This window comes from Chanodichthys erythropterus, chromosome 10 (genome assembly GCF_024489055.1).
Source record: "Chanodichthys erythropterus isolate Z2021 chromosome 10, ASM2448905v1, whole genome shotgun sequence".
Taxonomy (NCBI): Eukaryota; Metazoa; Chordata; class Actinopteri; order Cypriniformes; family Xenocyprididae; genus Chanodichthys; species Chanodichthys erythropterus.
In genome coordinates this window covers 18,045,263-18,067,870 of record NC_090230.1, presented here as the reverse complement: position 1 = coordinate 18,067,870, position 22,608 = coordinate 18,045,263, and the positions used below count along the sequence as shown (strand labels likewise).

The window sequence follows — 22,608 nt, the reverse complement described above, 5'->3', positions numbered from 1 at the left end:
AACAGGTTTAATTAATCATATCTGTAAATATCTTGAAATTTATTTTTTTAACCCTACTAATCTGACCCAGTTTTATCTTTAAAGATAGGCGCTATATATATATATATATATATATATATATATATATAGATATATATATATATATATATATAATATATAATATATATATATATATATATATGCCTTATGTTGAATTATTCTGATATTTAACCTTGTCATTGTGCTTTTTTTCTGTGTATATAATCTATTTTTTTTTTGTCATTATGATTGCTCATTGTTAGTTCTGCAATAATAATATAATAAAAAAGATGAGTGACAGGTGCACTAACACCTCACAGCACCAGTAACTTGACAACGCTACCTTGTACGGTTTTCATCAGCATTTGCAATATCTGCACAAAGGAGATGTCGGACAGCTGCTTGAAGATCTCACCTTTGGAGAAGACTGATGTATTACTACTAAAGATAAGATTACCCCAGAATGAACAGCATTGCTAGACCACTCTAACACTTAATAATAAATGCTGACCAATACTTAATCATAAATTTTTTACAGAAAATAATGTATTATTAAAACAAGCAAATTGTAATGTTTTGTCATATGACATAGCTATGCATGAATAAACACTAGACAAATACAACCAAGGTGATTACATCTCAATATACAGTCAAGCAATGAATTAATGCATAAATAAAATAAATATATTTTATTTACGGACAATAGGAAACATAAATGAGTTATAGAATGAATAAAAGTAATCATCACAATAAATAAATACATATACACATGAAAGCTTTATTCAAACTTATAGTTCTTACAATCGCATATTTCAGCCCTGCTGCCATCTCACACAGCTGTGCCAATTCTGCAGCTTTATTCTGATGAAGCAGCTGACCACCATGAACACCTTCACCTGTCTTTGCCATCTATAATGTCCCTCGTTGCTGCTCCTCTCAATGGGGACATCTTTGATCCGGAGGATGAGGAAGATGATGATGGACCCCCGAACCCCACAACCTTGAAGCAGGAGTGGGAGAAGATGTGCAGGTCAATCTGGCTGCTGCAAACATTCATGTGCTCTCCATAAACAAGACTACATGTAAAACATTTAAACTGATTGAAACGTTTAATAATTCATGTCAGAATTCTGTTTCCTGACATATTTCATTCAATATTTTTACAATTACGTGCTGTTTTTTTGTTTCAGCTTTATTATTTTAGTGGTGTAGTGGGCTAAATCTCCGGGTTCGATCTCCGCAGCTGTCACCATCCTTAATCAAGACACTTTACTCCAGGTTACTCCATGGGGATCATCCCTGTAATAAGAGCACTGTATGTCACTTTTGATAAAAGCATCTGCCAAAAGCAAACCTGTAAATAAATGTAAATGTGATTTTTGTAAATCCTTTTTTGTTAGTGTCTTGGGCACAAACACTCAATAAAGCTGATTATTTCTTAAAGTTTACTTTTTCAAGGTACTACCATAATATAAATGCATACATACAGTTTCTATTTGGGGGCTTAAAGGGTTAGTTCACCCAAACATATAAATTCAGTCTTTATTCAGGTTTCTTTCCCCCACAAATGCCGCCATCACCTTGCCTTGCAGGCAAACATACCGACATCAAGAATCAGAAGTGCTGTAATAACTCTGTTTGAAATTACAGTAATTAAAATAAACTACAAGTTAATATTTAAATAGATTTGTATTAATTTCTGTAGTGTACTCACTCAAAGCCATTGACGCCATCATTCCTTCATCAGCCTCTCTCCACTGGATAAACACATGTGATCATCTGTCCCTGTAACATCCAGACAAGATTCAAGTTTCCTCTGAGATTTATGTGCTACATTTACATGTTTAATACTACATTTACATGTTTATGATGTGTTAACTCACTTCTTATCCAACTGTATATAATTTACCAACAGTACTAACGGACAAATAAAATAGATAACTTAGATCTAGTTACTTGTACATTTGTTTTACATTCATTCCTGTACATTTACTTCCATTCATGTAAAGTGTTGACAACAGTGAATTCTACATAATAGCACACATCACTCAAGATGTATATTTCATATTGTGATGTACTCATTACCTGCAATACTTATTGAATATTTTCCTGTCAGATGTTAAATAAACATTTAGTAATCGACTTTATGATGTATATGGTTTGGAATTCATGTAAATCCACTTTGGAGACGAACGTGTGTTTATTGAAGCTCCCCTGTTAGCTGTACACAATAAAACGTGTTTTTACTGCAAAATCACAACTATACTACACTGACTAGCGTCTTTACACCTCTACAGTAGTTCAACAAATGCGATTTTAACACAAGTAACCAAGTTTTTGGTTTTTAATACATTTTAAAACATCCGTGCCGCTTTTCTCCTCCGTGTTCGAGTGTGACGTATCCTCTCCCGTGGCCTCCTGGGATAGAAGAGTGTCCATCGGATGAACACTTCAGAATCTGGCGGGAGCAGTAGGCCATCCGGGAACTTCATGACTACTCATTTATGATTACTGAGGATTTCGGACATACTACTCCTTTCACGTACTGTTTTCCCCCTACTATATAGTAGGTAAGTAAGCATATTCGGACGCACTTTAGATGCACGTCCGAATCTCGCGAGAATTAGACATCACCCAGGTAGTTCTCGCCTACTCTTTTATGAATACTTCGGATTCGGACATACTTTTTCGCTCGCCTACTGCTTTTCCCCTACTATATAGTAGAGAAGTATGCGGTTTCAGATCCAGCCATTGTCTTTTAAAGTTATGGCAGTTTATTGCCTACAAAAACGGGTGGTTTGGACTACAACGAGCTTCTTACCGGGTTGGTGACATCATAAACCCTTGCTATTAACATAAACACTGCCCCCGGGAACACGCAACAAAGTGGGCGAGGCCATGTGGCGCAGCATAATGAAAGCGGAAGAGTTGTTTACACCGAACGCGAGCTGCGCGACGCGACGCGTCAAAAGATATAGAACCCATTATAATCTGTGATATTTTCTACACTGGATGCGGCGCTGAAGACAGCTTCCAGAATCTACACGAGTTTAATGCTGGATTTAGACTTTTACTGAAAGATGAAGCACATTCCCACTTTAAAAGCAGAAGCTGCTGTTTATCAGCCCCAAACTGTAAGTACGTTTTATTGTTTGTCTTTTAAACGTAATGTTATAGTTCTGTTGCTATGTTTAATGCATCTAGGACATAAAGAGCAACTCATTTTTGCTAACTAGTTAGCTAAATTCTAGTGCAACAAACACCAACAAACTTCTATGTTCATAGACAAACAGTTGTTCATGCTATAAATTAAACGCTACCTTTACAAAAATGCGACTACTCAGGCATGTATTTACTACAGTAAAGCTTTAATCAGGATAAAACTGTATATTGAAAGCTAACAAACAGCAGTGACAGCATATCTAAACACTTTGACACAAATACTAAATGAAATACCATTCATAAACATCCTTCAAAAGCCGCGATTGCAGAGGTTCTACTTTTTCCTCTTCATCTGGGTCTGATTTGGCTCAATTTGGTACAGCAATATAGAGCTTGGCAAACTACGTCACTGCGCGTTGCATTCTGGGTAGTCGCCGCCATGTTTTAGGTCACGCTCAGGAGCGTACAATGACAATAAATACAACTCACCAGATGAAAAAACGACTGTAATTACGTTAATTTTTTTAAAGAGCTGCTTGTACTTGCTGAGAATAAAGGACTAATATTTGAATCCTTTGTGTTCATTCGATCGCTCAGTCGTGTGGCCAGGACATGATATATACACACATAGAAATCATACTGACGCCTTCTATCGGACCACACACAGGACCAAAGAGATTTCTCTATTTCAGTTTTTAATAACTAAGTGGCACCGATATATCTGCCAGATAAAATAATAAACACAATATAGGTTGATCTCAGCCAGCATATCATCATATCGCCCTGATTTCTTCAAGTTAAAGCATTAAGGGATAACATAACAGCATGACCATCTGTAATGCAGCTCTGAAATGAATTATATTGTGGAGTCGCTACACCAAGTAAGTTTTACTGGACCTAAATGGAATAAATACATGATTTCTTACAGAGAGCTTAACCAAGCTTAACCATGAATCAAAGATGTGCTGCTTTATGAACACGGAGAGTGATCGCAATGAGCTATTTCACAAATAACATTTCTTAAACGTGTTTTCGTACATTATTAATGGCGTGAGCACGTACATATTCAAACAGATCAGAAGTTATGAATCTGTAATAAATACAAATTACAAAGCCACATTTTGGTCAAGTTTATTTTCATTGAGTTTCACTTTCACCATTGTGTCGTTTCTAAGCTGGAAGGCAGAAAATGAGGGACATTATAGCATGCTTAACGTGGCTTAATTTACCAAGACAAACAAAACTTAGTATGCTTTATTAGTTTGGTGTTTACTACAGAAAAGCAGATGAGCCCAGAATATGAACGCAGCACATTTAACACAAGCATTTACCTCTCATAAAGAAAACACTTAATGGACAGTGACTTAACGTGTAATAAGACGGGTTCTGTTCATATTCTGGGCTAATCTGCTTAGTTTCTAGGGGAGGAGAACGTTTAATGTGAAATTAAACGTGTTGCGTTCAAATTCTGGGCTATTAGTATGATGTTTACTTACATTACGCCAGCATTACGCCACGTTAAGCTTTTTATAATGTCCCGAAAATGGGATAAAATGGCGCTTCATTTCACATTCGTTTTCCACGCTGGTCAGTATATGCAGATAGTTCATAACACAGCCAGCGTTCACCATTCTAATATGTTTTTAACTGTATAATATAAATTTTAACATCTTCCTCCACTATTTCCCAGTCTCTACTGTACTGTCCGTGACCTAAAGTCCCAGAATGCAATGCGTTGCTGACGTCACGTTCCCAGACTCTATAGGCGCTATTATTTACTTTCCACCTAAGCGCGTAACTACGAATGGTAAGGGGCGTGGCGTTTCCGGACGCTTCAGCGAATCACGACAGATTGGGCCAATAACCAACCTGCTGACCAATCTGAGCACATTGCGTATGTCGGAGGGAGTGGCTTCATAGAAGCAGGAAGTCAAACGAGCCGTTCATATGACAGTGGAAACAGAGGTGTAGAATTAAGATAAAATATATGAAAAATACAGCATTTAAAAAAAAAAACAAAGCATTAAGACATGTTAAACTGTGCCCCCAAAACACAGTCAAGCCTAGAAAAAAAACATGTAACCACCCCTTTAAATGACATTACGTTTTCAGAGAATAAAAATGTGATTTCTCCCTCTTATGATTTTTCCAGAAATATTTAAAGAATAAATCAATTATGAAATCCACAAAACAGAAAAAATGAAAATGTAAATGTAAATAAATATAAAACCTTCTTCTGGCTAACAGAAATTTAAAAAAATGAATTAAAATGACAAAATATATATGATACCAGTTAGCAACCTTCCCCAACAGACATTTATGAAAAATACCCATACCTTGTGAACACGGTTCAACTTTATACATACGGTATATTAATTCCATATAACTATATATATTTTAACTTAAAATTTGTAACATATATGTTAGGTTGTGCATGTATGTTGTAATATTGCAGAACCGTCAGGTCGGTTCAGAAAGAACATGCTTTTAGTGCACTGCGCTGCTTTTTAATTGTTTTTCTATGTAAACAAACTTTGTGGGCTTTTGACATCTACGTCTCGTGCGTCAGCATTGTGTTTTTAAAACCCTGTTTCCCGTTAAAAGAAGTTCAACTTTAAAAACATATCTCAAGATGCTGCGTTCCTCTTCAAGAATGTGTTCTGTGCGAAATGTTCAACGCCCCAACAGAACGTATCGCTAACAGGTTGTGAACATTTTTACAAAATGTTCTTAAATAGACATGTTTCTTTTCTTTGTAAACAGAAATCTGTGTTTCTCATTTTTGTTTGTTTGTGCTTCTGTACTTTTATGTGGGCCTCTTTATGTCCTTCCAGATGTCTATTAGCTGCTGTGGGGATCCCAGGATTGTCGTAATGACCTTGAAAAAATCCTCTCGTTTATATTGTCCCAGATAGGCTCTAAACTGTGAAGGGTTTGGGGGGGATGAGGGTGCAACGCCCAACTGTTTCAGACAAGCACCCACATATGCGTCTTCTATGTTAAAGGCCTTTACGACCTTGGAAGCCTCAACTATTTTTTCTGGCAGGTCGTTGGAGAAAACATATCCCATTCCCTGCAGGTACGTGGGGTAGTTCGGTTCGGGGTACAGCTCCTCTGACACGTACCATTTTGAGTTTTGGTTTCTGACGACAAGCCGGTTCCACATCACCAATCCAGTGATGTAGTTCTGTCTGGGTGTGTTGGGTGCCAATAGGAGGGTCATCAGGTTTTCCAGGTTTAAGAACATGTCAGAATCAACCTTCATACTGAAAGTCGCTTGAGGGCAACGAGTGGCCAGCCAGTCCATGATCATCATCGTCTTTATGGTCAGGTTGAAGTACGAGTCCACAAAGTTGCTCTGCAGTAAGTCTCTGTGTTGTCGGCTCTCTTCCTCCAGCTGCTGTTGAGCTTTTTCAGAGTCGGATCCTCCAGTCAAACCCACCAAGAACAGAGTAATCACTGCTTTTCCCTGGACTGTGCTCTCATTCCCCCACGTGCTCCGGATGGCGTTACGAGCTGCTAACTGATTGGGTGCCACAGGGACCATCAAGACCAGGAACGGACTCTGCTTACATTTATCAGGTTCATCCAGGATGAAATGATAGTTGCTTGGATGAGCTATGTGATAATAAATTGCTGTACCTCTGTTTTGGATTTGTTGACCTGGTAAAGGTACTAATGTATCTTTTTTATTATGATCGGCCCAAATGCCATCAGTTACCTTATAATGAGTCTGATTCATGATTTTAGTAAACCATGTTTGTGGGAAAAGTGTGTCCAAAGAGAAATCACAGGCGAAAGCAATGGCAGACACTAAGAATGTCAAGAAAAGCAGCAGAATAAACGTAGTTTTAATTGTTTGTGGACTTCTATCCTGAGCCAAACTGCAGAGAAAAAAAGAGAAACATATTTTTAGTGTGAGACTCATTTTGACCTTTTTTTTTTATTAAAATATAATTAACCACAAATATAACTGTTGCAAATCTTCAACGTCTACATGACAGGTTGTCATATGATATGAACAACCAGTTAGTAATGATAGTTTCATGAATTTTTTATAACACAGAACTTCGTTTTGACCCAGATGTAAAGATAGCTTGCAGTAAGTTTGATTTAGAGAATTTATTAATTGAAGGATTCATGATTCAAATCGTATAGCATTTTCGAACCATGGGCTGGAGGACGGAGGGGGCAAGGAAACATAACGGTGAGTACAAACCAAACTATTATTAATACGAACTTCTGTAGGTGTATAACAGAAATAAAGTCAGTCTGAATAATAAAAAGTGAAGCTGGTTGTTCAAGTTGTTCAATCAGACCTTGAGAGATTTAATGTCTTTTATCTTTAGTTGATTTCTTAATGATTTCTTCTTTGATTTTTTTAATGAAAGATCAAAATGATAATTTTTGAAACTAGATATGATAGATAAGATATGCAGATTTATTTTAATAGTCGCCTTTGCTCATATTTACCAAGAGTGCCAATATTAGAGGAGAGAACTGCATTTATGCTTGCAGGTGATGTGTTTAATTTCCTGGTAAAGCCAACTTTTGACATTACACCTGCGGTAGAAATTCTGCTTACGTCTTGCCCCTTATGAATCACTTGGGAATAAGGTCTGTAGTGCTCCACTAACCTGCTGTGCAACACTAACCAGACAGACTCCTAACAATGCCTTCCAATATGCTATAATCACAGGTGGATGTCTTCCAAAAGAGTTCAACAGTTTTTATAGAATAAGTGTATATCTATACAGACAACTGTCTAAGCGCTCTTGTTATAATCAGACAGAATCTAGATTTGTTTCCTCTTTTGGTTATATTCAAACACACATTGTCACACATTGGCCAAGTGTTGGGGACATTTAATTTTCAAAAGCATATAAATGTTAATTCAAATGTTAATCCTGCAACAAAATGGAACGTTAGTTATGTTTCATTAAAAATTTGTTTTTGTCATAGATACACCTTTTTTTAAATAAAACGTTGGTTCAAAAATAAATAAATGTTAACGTTTTCCACTAGAATTTTTAACTTAAGCCAATTAGGAGAATTACATTAATTCAAAGCAATATTTTGAGTTCATAATGTTTTAAGTAAGGTGAAGATGCTTTTTTGCCACAATAAAAACACATTTCTAAGTAACATGAACTTAATAATTGACAACATGAATGCAACTATTTAAGTTGATCCAACATAATGTTTTAAGTAAGGTGAAGACACAATAAAACGCATTTCTAAGTAACATGAACTTGATGGTAAATCTTCAAAAACCCACATTAACAGAAACTCTTCTAAATTAGCATAACAAAACACTAATTACTGCTAAATCTCCCTTACCATTAATCTTGTGCAAAAAAACATTATATAACACTTAATTTTAGCATTTACTCTCCCTTTCAAGTGCCATGGGCAAAGCATGATGGGAAATATAAATTCCAGCCCAGTTTCACTTAAGTTCGTCTAAATTAAAAGAAGTGTTCATACAACTCAAAACAATGAAACACATGTCATCAGATTGTATTTTACATTAATAGAACTTAAAATTAAATACATTTTTGTTTAACTGAAAATGTTAAACTATGACAAGTCATGATAGTATATTGAATCAATAGGCATAATTTGTGTGTCATCCAAGCTCAATAAAATAACAATTACAAATAAAAAGTCTAACAGCATTTCAGAACTTGATTTTTTTTCTTTCACAACAATATACATATTTAAGTAATGACTAAAGGTCCCCTGAATTAGTTTTTAGAGTGTGATACAGGTTTTTGATTTCTGAATTAAAATTCATGATTTTAAGCTAATGTTTAAATTTAAAATTCATTCATTTTAATTTGACTACCAGGCATATCACCTTTCATTTTTGTTTCCCTTTTCTATCTCAAATCGAAAGACATGGAACAAAACAAGTGGAAATGTTTTTGTGCATCTATAAGCACCTTCTTGTAATCAATTCAGATATTCAACATTTAGCTCAGCTGCATTCAAATGATTTAATCTGATTTTGACCAGTTGAATCTCAAAGCCCATTAACTACTTTATAAGTTACTCTAGTTCAGAGATCTTCAACCCCACTCCTGAGGACCCATACTGTCCTGTAGTGTAGAGTTTAGCTCCAACTCTAATCAGACACACCTGAACCTGGTTGGAAATAAACTAACAGTGGGACCCCAGGAGCAGGGTTAAAGACCTCTGCTCTAATTCATATTAAGGCATTGTATGTTAACAACACAAATAGCATCACAAAATATAAATGATAAAAGGATGGGTGAGCTTACCTGTGACAAAAGTTTCTAACAGCCATTCCGGTGTGTTCGACCAGTGACAAAAATATTCCTTCCTGAATAGTCTCAGACCTAACAACCTGTTAACACGGGCGGGGTTAGGATTTTTTTTTTCTCTCTCTCTCTTTCTTTTTTTTGCACCTATGATGTACAAGTGAACAAACCCACAGCTGAAACTTGTCCTCTTTAAATGGAAATACTCAAATTTACATCTATCTACAATAAATATTCAACTTGGGTGTGACATCATTCCAAATTACAACAATCCATCACTGAGATAATTAGAATGTAGCATGTTTCTACAAGTTTGCATTTACTCGGGAGGCAAGATAATGTAACAATGATATTTATTAACAATCAGCAAGCAAAATATTGTAAGATAAAGTTCTTTGGCATAGGCCCCATATATAGCTCACATCCTAAGTGTTGCGGACTCTGCATTTCCTGCCTGAAGATGAAGGCAGGGGTGTAGCCAACCCCCTGGGAGGTATGGACAGGGACTATCCTAGTGGTGGTTGGGAGGATGGAGGTGAAGGTTGGCTTCAGCATCTGCGGACTCAGACATGTGTCAGCGATCTTTTATACTCCAAGTGTAAGATAATGATTGGGTAGATCTAAACTAATAGGTGATGTAACATTGAGTCTTCCTTGCAGAACTTACGCTAGAGATTTCATTTCTTGAGATGATGCCATGTTTACAGAATTTTATTTAGAATGAGGAAAAAAAATGATTGGATAGGGAAAGTTCTGGCTTCATGTGGATGTGGCAGATTAGATTTTCAGGAAACAATTAGTTATAATCAACGTGTTATAAGAATACAGGATAAAGATCTGAGTGACTTTGACAATGGCCAAATTGTTATGGCAAGGCGACTGGGTCAGAGTTTCTCTGAAACAGCAAGGCTTGTGTGTTGCTCCTGGTCAGCCGTGGTGAGAATTTAACAACAATTACATTGTTTAGTTTGTCTTAGTTTCACTTTCATGGATTATTTGTTTATCTTCAGTCACCTGTTCCCTTTGTTCTAGTTTCTCGCCACTCATCAGTTACTATGGACGCTCATGACATCTACACACCTGTTGATCATTTAGTTTATCACCACTGTGTATTTAAGTTTCTCCTTTTGTTCAGTTCAGGGTCTGGTTTGTCGATCACATGCTGTTACGTTGCTTTCCTGTATTGGATTACCTCAGTTTGTTTTATTAAAGAACCTTTTGTTTGTGGAAACTTGTTTGAACCATTTTTTTATCATCTTCATCTGAACCAGATCATAACAGGAAGAAGGTCGCCTGGTCCAATGATTTCCATTTTCTTAACATCATGTGGGCGGTTGTGTATGTTTGCGCCTTTTATCTGGGAAAGTGATGCACCAGGATGCACTGTGGGATGATGACAAGCCGGTGGAGAGAGTGTGATGCTCTGGTCAATGTTCTGCTGGAAAAACCCTGGGTCTAGCCATACATGTGGACGTAAATTTGTTACATGCCACCAACCTAAACATTGTTGCAGACCAGGTGCATCCTTCATGACAATGGTGGAAGTGGCCTCGTTCAGCAGGATAATGCACCCTGCCACACTGGACACATTGTTCAGGAATGGTTTGAAGAACATGATGAAGAGTTCAAGGTGTTGCTCTGGTCTCCAGATTCCCCAGATCTCAATCCAAATTGGCCAACAAGTGTGATCCACAGTGGCTCAAACGCAACCTACAGGACTTGAAGGATCTATTGCTAATATCTTGTTACCAGATACCACAGGACACATTTCAGGGGGGTATTCCAGAAAGCAAGGTTAATTTACCGTCACATATAACCTAGACCTTGCTTACTTGGGGTATGCTGGTTCCAAAAATGCGTCCGGGAGTAAGCAGAACTCAGTCAGATAAAGGCTTACCAGCAGCTTCAAATACCTGTTTGCTGCTCAACACTGGCTTTTTTTTTAATAGTTGCCCTTTTAATACAATTAATTTTTTTGACAGAAACTTTCATTAATAGCCTTTATCTGACCGAGTTCTGCTGTGCTCACTCACAAATCTTATGATAATTTGATAATATCCATTCAGTTTTGACACACTATTAGTTGTTTTCATGCCTTTTGCACAGTATTGCACCATTTCATGCTTTTCATCTTCAGAAAGATCTTGTCACGGTTCGCAGATCCACTGTGTCATTCTGTTGTCTGTGTGTGGGTTGTGGGGTGTGTCACCTGATTGTTCTGTGTGGGCGTCGCCGCTGATTACTGATCAGCGGCAGCTGGTGGTTATTAGATCTTGCCTATTTAACGCCTTGTCTTTCGTCTAATGTTTGTCAGATCGTTGTTTTGGAGTCCTGGTGTTGTCTTGTGTTACCGTGTTTCTTGTTTCCTGGAGTTGGAGTTCTCGTTGCTGTTTCCTGTCTGTTCCCCTGGATACTCGTTCTGGATTTACCTTGCTCATCTCATCTCACGGATTCTCACCACGGAGCACCACTCACCACGGACACCATTGCCCATCCAGTCCCTGTGTTACCATCTCTCCTGCTGTCTGTGTTGTGACTGTACTGTGTATAGATATCTGACTACCTGGCGTGAAGCACTATTAAAGTGAATAACTTGCTATTGCATCCAGTCTTCTTTTTACGTGACAGAACGATCTGACCATCTACTATGGATGCAGCGAGTTCAGCAGCTTTCACGGAGTTCATCTGTCATGCTGTTAATCGTTTGGACCAGCAGCAGGAGAGTCTTTCATCCACCGGACGAGCCGTCCAGGCGCTGGTAACACAGGTGTCCGAGCTCTCCCAGCAGCTACAACAACTTCGCGCTCCCACTGCGCCAGCCCCACCGTCCGTTCCCCCACAGTCACCCGTACAAAGAGACCTGTCGGAGCCCCGCCTTCCTGTTCCTCAGAACTATGCCGGTGAGCCAGATTTTTGTCGAGCATTTTTGAATAAATGTTCTCTCCATTTCACCCTGCAGCCACGCACCTTTGAGAGGGAGGAGTCCAAGGTGGCGTTTGTACTGACCCTGCTCACCGGGAAGGCGGCGCTATGGGGAACGGCGGTTTGGGAAAACCAGGACCCGTGCTGCTCCGCGTTCACGGCACTTGCCGCCGAGATGAGGAGGGTGTTCGACCGTGCAGTTGCGGGAAAAGAGGCCGCCCGCAAACTCACCGCTCTCAAGCAGGGCAACCGCACGGTCGCTGACTATGCCATCGAGTTCCGCACCCTCGCGGCAGAGTGTCGGTGGAACGAGGAGGCGCAGTGGGACGTGTTCCTGCATGGGCTGGCTGATCGTATCCACCGGGAGATATACACATTGGACCTTCCAGAGACATTCAACGGGCTTGTTGAGCTGACGCTTCGAGTTGATTCTCGCCTCCGACGAGTGGAGTCACTAGTGGAATCCGGAGAGAGGCACAGCGGTCTTCCTGTCAGCCCGGTGGATGCGGTTAGCCCAGCACCCGATCCTGAGCCCATGCAGGTAGGGAGAGCTCTGCTTTCTCGGGAGGAGCGGGAGCGGCGGAGGTCCCTTGGTCTTTGCTTATACTGCGGGACATCGGGACACATCATCAAGAACTGCCCGGTAAAAGACCAAGCCCGATAGTAAACTCGAGGCTACTATCGGGCGGGATCTCCGCCGAGAAGTCCTCGCCATCGACCCTCCTCCCGGTTAGACTGAGATGGGCTACACACGACATCACCTGTAGCGCACTTTTGGATTCTGGGGCGGAGGGCAGTTTCATGGACATCACGTTTGCACGACAACATGGAATTCCTACCTCATCCCTTGAGCACTCCATTTCAGTCAACGCACTCAATGGACAGTCTCTTTCCAGTCTCTCCCACACTACAGATTACATCACCCTCGTCAATTCCGGTAACCATTCAGAAGAAGCACAGTTCCTCCTCATGGACACCCCTCACGCACCTGTTGTTCTTGGACACCCCTGGCTCACCAAACACAACCCTCGCATCGACTGGCAACTCGGAACTATTACTGAATGGAGCACCCAGTGTCACAAGTCTTGTCTATTGTCTGCTTGTCCCATGGTGTCTGTTTCTGTTTTGCAGGATGAGGCGGTGGATCTGTCTAACGTGCCCAAGGAGTACCTTGACCTGAAGGAGGTGTTCAGTAAGTCCCGAGCTGCTTCTCTCCCTCCGCATCGTCCCTACGATTGTGCAATAGACTTAGTTCCGGGTAAGTCTCCGCCTAAAGGCAAATTGTACTCTCTATCTGTTCCCGAGAGGGAGGCCATGGAGAAATATATTTCTGATTCCCTGGCAGCCAAGTTTATCCGCCCTTCCTCATCTCCAGCGGGGGCGGGGTTCTTTTTTGTGGGGAAGAAGGACGGGTTTTTGCGACCTTTTATTGATTACCGGGAGCTGAACAACATCACGGTAAAGAATACTTATCCTTTGCCGTTGATGTCTTCAGCCTTCGAGAGGTTGCAAGGAGCGTCCATTTTCACTAAATTGGACTTAAGAAACGCATATCATTTGGTCCACATCAGGGAGGGGGATGAGTGGAAGACCGCTTTTAACACCCCTAGAGGGCACTTTGAATACTTGGTCATGCTCTTCGGGCAGTCCAACTCGCCCGCGGTCTTCCAGGCACTCGTCAATACGTGTTGAGAGACATGGTTGACCAGTTCATATATGTCTACCTGGATGACATATTGATTTTTTCATCGTCTCTCCAGGAGCATGTTCAACACGTCAGACGAGTGCTTCAGCGGCTGCTAGAGAATGGGCTTTTTGTCAAGGCGGAGAAATGCGAATTTCATGCACAATCTGTTTCTTTCCTAGGGTACATCGTCTCGTCTGAGGGAATTCGCATGGATCCTGACAAGGTTAAGGCTGTGGTGGATTGGCCAAGTCCAGATTCCCGTAAGGCCCTACAGCGGTTTCTGGGGTTCGCCAATTTTTACCGGCGTTTTATTCGCAATTTCAGCCAACTAGCCGCACCTCTGACCGCTTTGACCTCCTCCAGAACGACCTTCAGGTGGTCAGATGCAGCCGAGGCTGCATTTGCCAAACTGAAGGGCCGCTTCGTTTCGGCCCCCATTCTGATAGCCCCTGATCCTTCGCGTCAGTTCGTGGTGGAGGTCGACGCGTCAGAGGTGGGGGTAGGTGCAGTTTTCTCCCAGCGTTCTCCCTCAGATAGCAAGATGCACCCTTGCGCGTATTATTCTCATCGTTTGTCTCCCACTGAACGCAATTATGATATTGGTAACAGAGAGTTGTTGGCAGTCAAATTAGCGTTGGAAGAGTGGCGTCACTGGTTAGAGGGTTCAGGGGTACCCTTTATCGTTTGGACTGATCATAAGAATTTAGAGTATATACGATCGGCTAAAAGACTCAATTCCAGGCAGGCTCGGTGGGCACTTTTTTTCGGTCGCTTTGATTTTACTCTATCGTACCGCCCGGGCTCCAAGAACATCAAGCCCGATTCTCTTTCTCGCATTTTTGATCCCTCCGAACGCCCGTTTACTCCCGAGTGTATTCTTCCCGAGACATTAGTGGTCTCCACTCTTACATGGGAGATCGAATCGAAGGTCCTGGCGGCCTTAGAAGGGGTAACGCCTCCGCCCGCATGCCCACCGAACCGTTTGTTTGTGCCGGATGAGTTAAGGTCCTGCGTCATCAAGTGGGGTCATTGTTCTAACGTGGCTTGCCATCCAGGGGTTAATCGAACCAAATTTTTGGTCAAGCAACGATTCTGGTGGCCAGGTATGGCTCGCGACATTCGCGATTTTGTTTTGGCTTGCTCGGCCTGTGCTACTGGTAAAACTTCCAACCGCCCTCCAGATGGGTTACTCCAACCGCTGTCTGTCCCTTCGAGACCCTGGTCCCATATCGCGCTAGATTTTGTGACCACCCTCCCATGGGTATACGGTTGTTTTGACCGTTGTGGACCGGTTCTCGAAGGTGACCCATTTTATACCCTTAGCCAAATTACCCTCTGCTAAGGAGACAGCGGTTACTGTCATTGATCATGTCTTCCGGCTACATGGCCTCCCGGTGGATGTGGTTTCTGACAGGGGTCCCCAATTTGTGTCCAAATTCTGGCAAGAGTTTTGTAAGTTACTGGGGGCAACGGTTAGTCTTTCCTCTGGGTTCCATCCCAAGACCAATGGTCAGACCGAGAGAGCCAACCAGGATTTAGAGCGAATGTTGCGATGTTTGGCGTCCAAGAATCCTTCACAACTCGTTACCAGTGTCTTCTACTGGCCTTTCTCCGTTTGAATGTAGCCTAGGTTACCAGCCACCTGTGTTTCCCAGTCTGGAGTCCGAAGTTGCGGTCCCCTCTGCCCACGCCTTTGTCCAGAGGTGCCATCGCACTTGGAACAGAGCCCGCGAGACTCTGTTGCAAGTGAGGGCGCGCACCAAGGCTAAGACCGACCGCCACCGGTCAAAGCCACCCGTATACGTCGTTGGTCAAAAAGTGTGGCTTTCTACTAAGAACATTCCGCTCCGCTCCGTGGCTAATAAGCTTGCTCCCAAATTTATTGGTCCGTTTACTGTCACTAAGATCATTAGTCCAGTGGCAGTCCGCCTCAAATTGCCTCCGGCGTACAGGAGGATTCATCCCGCCTTCCATGTGTCCAAAATCAAACCAGTTTTTCATTCACCACTTAATCCGCCTGCTCCGGTTCCTCCACCGCCGCGTCTCGTAGACGGGGAACCAACTTATTCGGTTAATCGTATTCTGGACTCGAGGCGGAGGGGACGCGGATTCCAGTACTTGGTGGACTGGGAAGGTTACGGTCCGGAGGAGAGAAGTTGGGTACCTGCGAGGGACATTCTGGATCACTCCCTTATTGATGATTACAATCAACAGGTAAGGAGTGGTGGGAACGCCGAGAGGCGTTCCTAGGAGGAGGGGTACTGTCACGGTTCGCAGATCCACTGTGTCATTCTGTTGTCTGTGTGTGGGTTGTGGGGTGTGTTACCTGATTGTTCTGTGTGGGCGTCGCCGCTGATTACTGATCAGCGGCAGCTGGTGGTTATTAGATCTTGCCTATTTAACGCCTTGTCTTTCGTCTCATGTTTGTCAGATCGTTGTTTTGGAGTCCTGGTGTTGTCTTGTGTTACCGTGTTTCTTGTTTCCTGGAGTTGGAGTTCTCGTTGCTGTTTCCTGTCTGTTCCCCTGGATACTCGTTCTGGATTTACCTTGCTCATCTCATCTCACGGATTCTCACCACGGAGCACCACTCACCACGGACACCATCGCCCATCCAGTCCCTGTGTTACCATCTCTCCTGCTGTCTGTGTTGTGACTGTACTGTGTATAGATATCTGACTACCTGGCGTGAAGCACTATTAAAGTGAATAACTTGCTATTGCATCCAGTCTTCTTTTTACGTGACAGATCTTTCTTCCTCTCCATATTGCATGAGAACTGTGACTTGCTTAATAATGTGGAACAACCTCTAAGTAGGGTTTCCATAGACATTTTCTTAGAAAAACTACAATCTGAATGTTTATTCTACTGAAATCTTACAGATATGTCACTTACATAATAATTTGGAATGCGGTGTATATTGTACAATATAATATTGTATTTTTGTATATATAACTGTAACTATATAACAATTTTTTTAACATTAATATAACTATATTAATTATATAGCATGCATATGAATAACACTTAAGCAAACTAACCCTGCTCTAGAGCAGGTTATGTTCAGAGAGCAAGCTGCTATGGCTACTTACATACCCTGAAATTTACCTCCGTTTTTGGAACTGAAAGTTGAGGCTTACTTACTCTTAAACATACCCAGGTTTGTCACATAATATCATTATATCATTATCACCATTATATTATACTTAAAGTGTGTTAATGATTTCTTAACCTGAGGTGTGCTATTTTGGAAAAATAATTTGGTACTACGTATATTTTAGTTGTAATTAAATTGTAGTAAAACATAATTTTAAGTGTATTTAGTGTACTTTTATGTGCTAAATTGGAACAACTTCAAGTTTACTTTTTCAAGTATACACTTTAAGTATATGCCTGTGTAGGGACTAATTACATGCTTGATTAGTGATATTAAAGTGTACTTTATTTGTGTTATAAGTACATTACACATTTATTATGAGTGTCTTCAAAACACAAGCAATATACCATGAATATATTTTTGAGATAATTGCATATTCTCATCAACAACTTTGACTTAAAAATTTTTTTATTAAAAATAAAAAAGATTGAATTCAATAACAATATATTTTGTTATTACATAGCTATATTTTATACAATATACTTTGAACATTACTTAATCTTTGACAATACAATATTTTAAATGTGCTACAATTTAACTACATTTTAATGAATTTGTTTTAAAGGCCATTAAAATAAATAAAATGCAACAACATCACTAATGAAGAGACATATTTCCTTAACTCTCTTATGGTGTGAGGAGCCAGGATGTGGTAGGTGTGGCTACCAACATCTGGGGGACGACCAATGGAGATGAATGCCTAGGATCTGAAGGTGCTGATGGAGGGCCGCTAGAGCTGAGCGACATCTCTGGTGCTGGAAACCCAGGCAATGTCCCGGCATCGAGCGACGCAGGTGGAGCCAGAGCACCCAAGGACTGGGACGATGCCGGTGAGACTGAGGACAGAGCCTCTGCTGAAGGTAGGAAGGAGCACACTGCAGCCATAGGGAGGAGGGACGGAATGCAGCGTATGGCCCGTATGTCTGTGACATAGGTGGAGCGATGACTGACCAAGGGGGAGACAGTGGGACGAGGGAACCTGGTGGAGCCACTAGATCGAGTGACCCTGGTGGAGCCGACTGGTCATCGGGCCGAGATGGAGCAAAGGGATCAGAGTCCGGAGGCGGAGCTACAGGATCCTCTAGTGCAGGAGCTGCTGATGATTGCTTGACCTATGGCTCAACGTCCCAGCAGGGCATCTCCAGAGATGGCACAGGGCTGCAAACTTCTAGCAGCAGCGGGGCTGGAGGACTGGCTGAGCTCTTTGACAATGGAGGTGACACGAGACTGTACATGATGAAGGTGAGTAAGGCACAGTCCACTTCCTGGTGATGGGGAACTCTGTCCCTTTGGCCTTGGACTCTGGTTCACTTGTCAAGGTGGGTGGTCCCTCAACATCTGCAGGGGGCTGTCACGCATTCTCCATGGTTGAAGGTGGTAACTTCGGTTCTTGGTCTGGCTGTGTTCTGGGCTATACGCTCTCCTTCATCAAACGAGTACTGTCAGCCCCTCTGATTGGCAGTGAGCAGTGAGCAAAAAAAACTGATTGGTCACAGATCTAGTTGATGAAGCGACATTTGAATTCCAATGAGATTCAACCACACAACTCACATTTTCTTGCATGTACCTGGAGTTTGCTCTTTGTATATTGTTTCTTTTCAGTACACACATACTGTGTGTATGATTGTAACATGATTCTTCTCTACCAGTGTAAACTTATTAAACATATTATTTAGACTTGAATCACAATTTCAGTAGCCAATTGTACACTGCATAAACAAATGGTCTTTTAACGCATTAGACATACATTTTATCACTTTCTAAAAGAAATGTCCAAGTAATGAAGTGAATTCCAAGCATGAATTTTTAGTAATTTAAAAATATATTTTTATAAATAATTTTCAAATAAGTACACTTTAAAATATACATAAAACTTTAACATTAAGTATATTTCTCTAAAATATATTTTTAGAAAATATACTAAATTACAATTATTTAAAAGTGTGTTAAAAGTTGCATTGCAAAAATAGTTAAAAGCATGATGCTAATATACTTTTTCAAATTTGGTACAATTTTTTGCTTGTATATTTATTGAAAAGGGAATATATTTGAAATACAATAAAGTATACTTTTTTCACCAGGGCAACTAAAATAGGATTTATTTTGCCATGGTGCTGAACATTCAGCATCATCCTATAGATTTCCATGTTGAAAAGGGTTTTTGGAGACACTGCAGGGAAGCTTTGTACCTATGACATGCTGTCATTTACCACAATAAATAAATACATAAATTTGATTTGTCCCACAATTTGTAAAAACAAGCAAAAAAAAAATCTTTTTAGACTAATGCACTTTTAGTGGATGAAGCAAGGCATTGCACCAGAATGAACATTTAAATACACACATTTTCAAAAGTATAGCCACAAGACTTAAACATTATATTTGTTTACAAGAGACAGATGTGAAAGACTCGGTTCCCAACTATGGATATGATTCGAGTCTCTGCAAACTAGAAGGTTCATCCATCTCAAACAGAAATCTCACTGCTGAAGATGAAGATGATTAAGATCAGTTTTACATCTCAGTCAACACATACATTTGTACACTGATGTAAATGCTTGAACAAAAAATGACTTTCACATTTCTGCTTTTAATCCATCCACAATGCCTTGCCCTATTGACTTTCATTGTAAGTGCATTACTGTACATGTTTGGAACTGTGAAAAGGACTTAAAATTGTTTTCTGTTGTAATCAACAGCAAAATGTAATTTTTTTTTTGTATCCCATTCCCAGCAGGTACGTGGGGTAGTTCGGTTCAGGGTACAGCTCCTCTGACATGTACCGTTTTGAGTTTTTGTTTCTGACGACAGACCGATTCCACATCACCACTGCAGTGATGTAGTTCTGTCTGGGTGTGTTGGGTGCCAATAGGAGGGTCATCAGGTTTTCCAGGTTTAAGAACATGTCAGAATCAACCTTCATACTGAAAGTCGCTTGAGGGCAACGAGTGGCCAGCCAGTCCATGATCACCATCGTCTTTATGGTCAGGTTGAAGTACGAGTTCCTCCAGCTGCTGTTGAGCTTTTACAGAGTCAGATCCTCCAGTCAAACCTTTTTCCTGGACTGTGCTCTCATTCCCCCACGTGCTCCGGATGCCGTTACGAGCTGCAACCTGATTGGGCCTCACAGGGACCATCAAGACCAGGAACGGACTGGTGATAAACTTACATTTATCAGGTTCATCCAGATAGTTGAGTGGATGAGCTATGTGATAATGTAGTAAAATGCGTTTGGTCACAGTAGGTTCTGCAGTGGCTGTTTTTTGTCTAGCTGTATTTTGATGATCATTGCCAGAATTATCACAAGCCGTCATATAATAGGACCGTATCTAATTTACAACCTCATTAAACCCAGTTTCAGGGGGCGTAGGAGGCTTGACAGAGAAATGGAAAATGGAAAAGATGGCAGAAAATGATAATGTCAGTGCACAGTAAAATCCCCAGAGTTAAATCAACTCTGCTCAGAGTACATATGGTCCCTCTCTAAATAGTGTTAAAGTAACACTGAAGCAGAGTTAAAGTTAATGAGATAATTAAGCAATTAATAAGGCTGTGACTGAGGTCAGTTGTAGTTCTTGTGTTTCTCTTTTCTTCAGTGGTGTTGCTTGTTAACAGCAGGTGTTCATCACTAACGAACAATCATCACTTAATTAATTGCTTAATTATCTCATTAACTTTAACTCTGCTTTAGTGTTATTTGAACACTATTTAGAGAGGGACTGTTACTTGTACACTCTGTTTTGGACTCACCTGGACTCCCCTGCTCAAGGCTAGTCACTGGATTTCACCACCATCTACACCTCCCTGGACTCAATCTCCTGCACCACCCTGGACTCCTGCACTTCGCCTCCTCCCAGTTAGCCATCCGCCTTCTGAGCCGCCTCCTACTCCATCTCCAGCATCCCATCTTCAGCTTCCCCTCTCCACAGTGCGAGGACGCGCCTTTCCGGGAGGGGGCGATATGTTACATGTACACTCTGTTTTGGACTTCTTGTTGTTCTATTTCCCACCACTAGTCATTCACCATGGTAACTGATCACCTCATCATCACATTCAGCTGTGTCTAATCACCCACCTTGTTATCCCATGTATATAAGCTCTGTGTTTCCAGTCATGTGTTGTCCGGTATTGTTCATGTATACTTTCGTGTTCCTGTATGTTCCTGATCTCTCCATTTGGATTTCCTAGTAAAAGACTTTTGATTATATCTCCTTGTTGTGTGCTTTATACACCAGGGTATTGTAACAGAATACCGGACCAAAGACAGTTAGACAGATTGCGGCGTGTTTTTTTTTTTGTTGTTGTTTTCTGTGTCATTGTTTTTCATGTTTCACTCTTCGTTCCCATCACGATGTACACACCCGCATTTCTGTTGCTCTGCCTTGAGCAGAAGGACCGCTCCCTCGAGGCACATTTGGACAATTTTTTATTTCTAGCACCAGCTACACATTTCCCGGACAGCAGCCTTTGCAACTTCCTGTATGCCGGCCTCAACACCGCCACCAAAGCACAGCTGTCCAGGGAAGGGCCTCGAGGGAGCTTCTCTGAATACGTGGAGTGGGTGCTGGCGTTATGTCAATGACCGTGGATTTCTGCGACCACGACGCCAGTCCCACTCCCACTCCAGTGCCCAGCCAGAAACCCTCTGACAGCGTGGAAAGTCAGCACGACCCCACAGAAGACAGAGAGCCCACCTCCACTGCAATGCAGGAGCCAGCGACCAGTGGAACGACTGAGTGTAACGTCACCGTGGAGAGAGGGAGCCCAGCGTGTCTGAGCAGGTGTGTGAGTTTGCTGCTACCATCGTCGAGGGAGTCAGTGAGGAAGACGAGGGTTTGGAATGGAGCCCCGCCCACACTCCCGTCACTGAGAGTGAGTTCCAGGCATGCACCAAGGACTGTTTATTTGAGTTTGGAGAGGATTCTCTACCTCTAATTCCTGAGACTGTCTGCCCTATTTTAGACAAACTGGTCCCACCCAGCCTCCCTCTCCCACCTCCTCTCCAAACCATTGATACTGACTTTGTTTGTTCCAGTCCCTCTACCATTCAGCCTGTTCTCCAGCCCACAACCTTGCCTGCTACCCAACCTTCGCTGTCTCACATCACGCCTTCAGCTCTACACCAGCCTCCTCTCAGTGGCGTGGCTACACCTGCGGCCTGCTGTGATCCAGTGTCAGGTGATGAGGATCCTGCGGCTCCACCTCCGGCCTCAGGTCATGTCATTACACCTCGACTCATTGTCCTGACTCCACCGCCGCTGCTCCTTCCACCCTCGTCTACAGCAGTGACCATCGAGCGTTCGGCTCCACCGGACTCCCTCGGACCCTCGACTCCGCCTGGGTCAGACATCGCCATCACATTGCCACAGACTTACGGGTCG

General features: G+C 41.6%; 2 protein-coding genes and 1 pseudogene across 2 annotated transcripts; 1 reads left to right on the top strand and 2 right to left on the bottom strand.

Annotated features, from left to right (window-relative positions):
• Positions 1–5,986: 5,986 nt before the first annotated feature.
• LOC137028148 (beta-1,3-galactosyltransferase 1-like) lies at positions 5,987–10,019 on the bottom strand. The gene is made up of 2 exons (XM_067396909.1): positions 9,919–10,019; positions 5,987–7,064 (listed from the first exon to the last, which is right to left on the bottom strand). The coding sequence occupies exons 1-2, from the start codon at positions 10,017–10,019 to the stop codon at positions 5,987–5,989; spliced, it is 1,179 nt and encodes a 392-aa protein (XP_067253010.1).
• An 8,150-nt stretch (positions 10,020–18,169) lies between these two features.
• On the top strand, positions 18,170–18,699 carry LOC137028147 (uncharacterized protein DDB_G0282077-like). The gene is made up of 2 exons (XM_067396908.1): positions 18,170–18,469; positions 18,547–18,699. Exons 1-2 carry the CDS (start codon positions 18,170–18,172, stop codon positions 18,697–18,699), a joined length of 453 nt encoding a protein of 150 aa, XP_067253009.1.
• A 1,220-nt stretch (positions 18,700–19,919) lies between these two features.
• On the bottom strand, positions 19,920–20,541 carry LOC137028146 (beta-1,3-galactosyltransferase 2-like; annotated as a pseudogene).
• Between the last annotated feature and the right edge of the window lie 2,067 nt (positions 20,542–22,608).

Coding starts and splice junctions, on each gene's coding strand:
- LOC137028147 (XM_067396908.1), top strand. CDS start 18,170: ATGACTGACCAAGGGGGAGACAGTGGGACGAGGGAACCTGGTGGAGCC. Junction 18,470..18,546: donor CGAGACTGTACATGATGAAG/GTGAGTAAGGCA, acceptor TCACTTGTCAAG/GTGGGTGGTCCCTCAACATC.
- LOC137028148 (XM_067396909.1), bottom strand. CDS start 10,019: ATGCTGAAGCCAACCTTCACCTCCATCCTCCCAACCACCACTAGGATA. Junction 7,065..9,918: donor ACCCCTGCCTTCATCTTCAG/GCAGGAAATGCA, acceptor TTTTCTCTGCAG/TTTGGCTCAGGATAGAAGTC.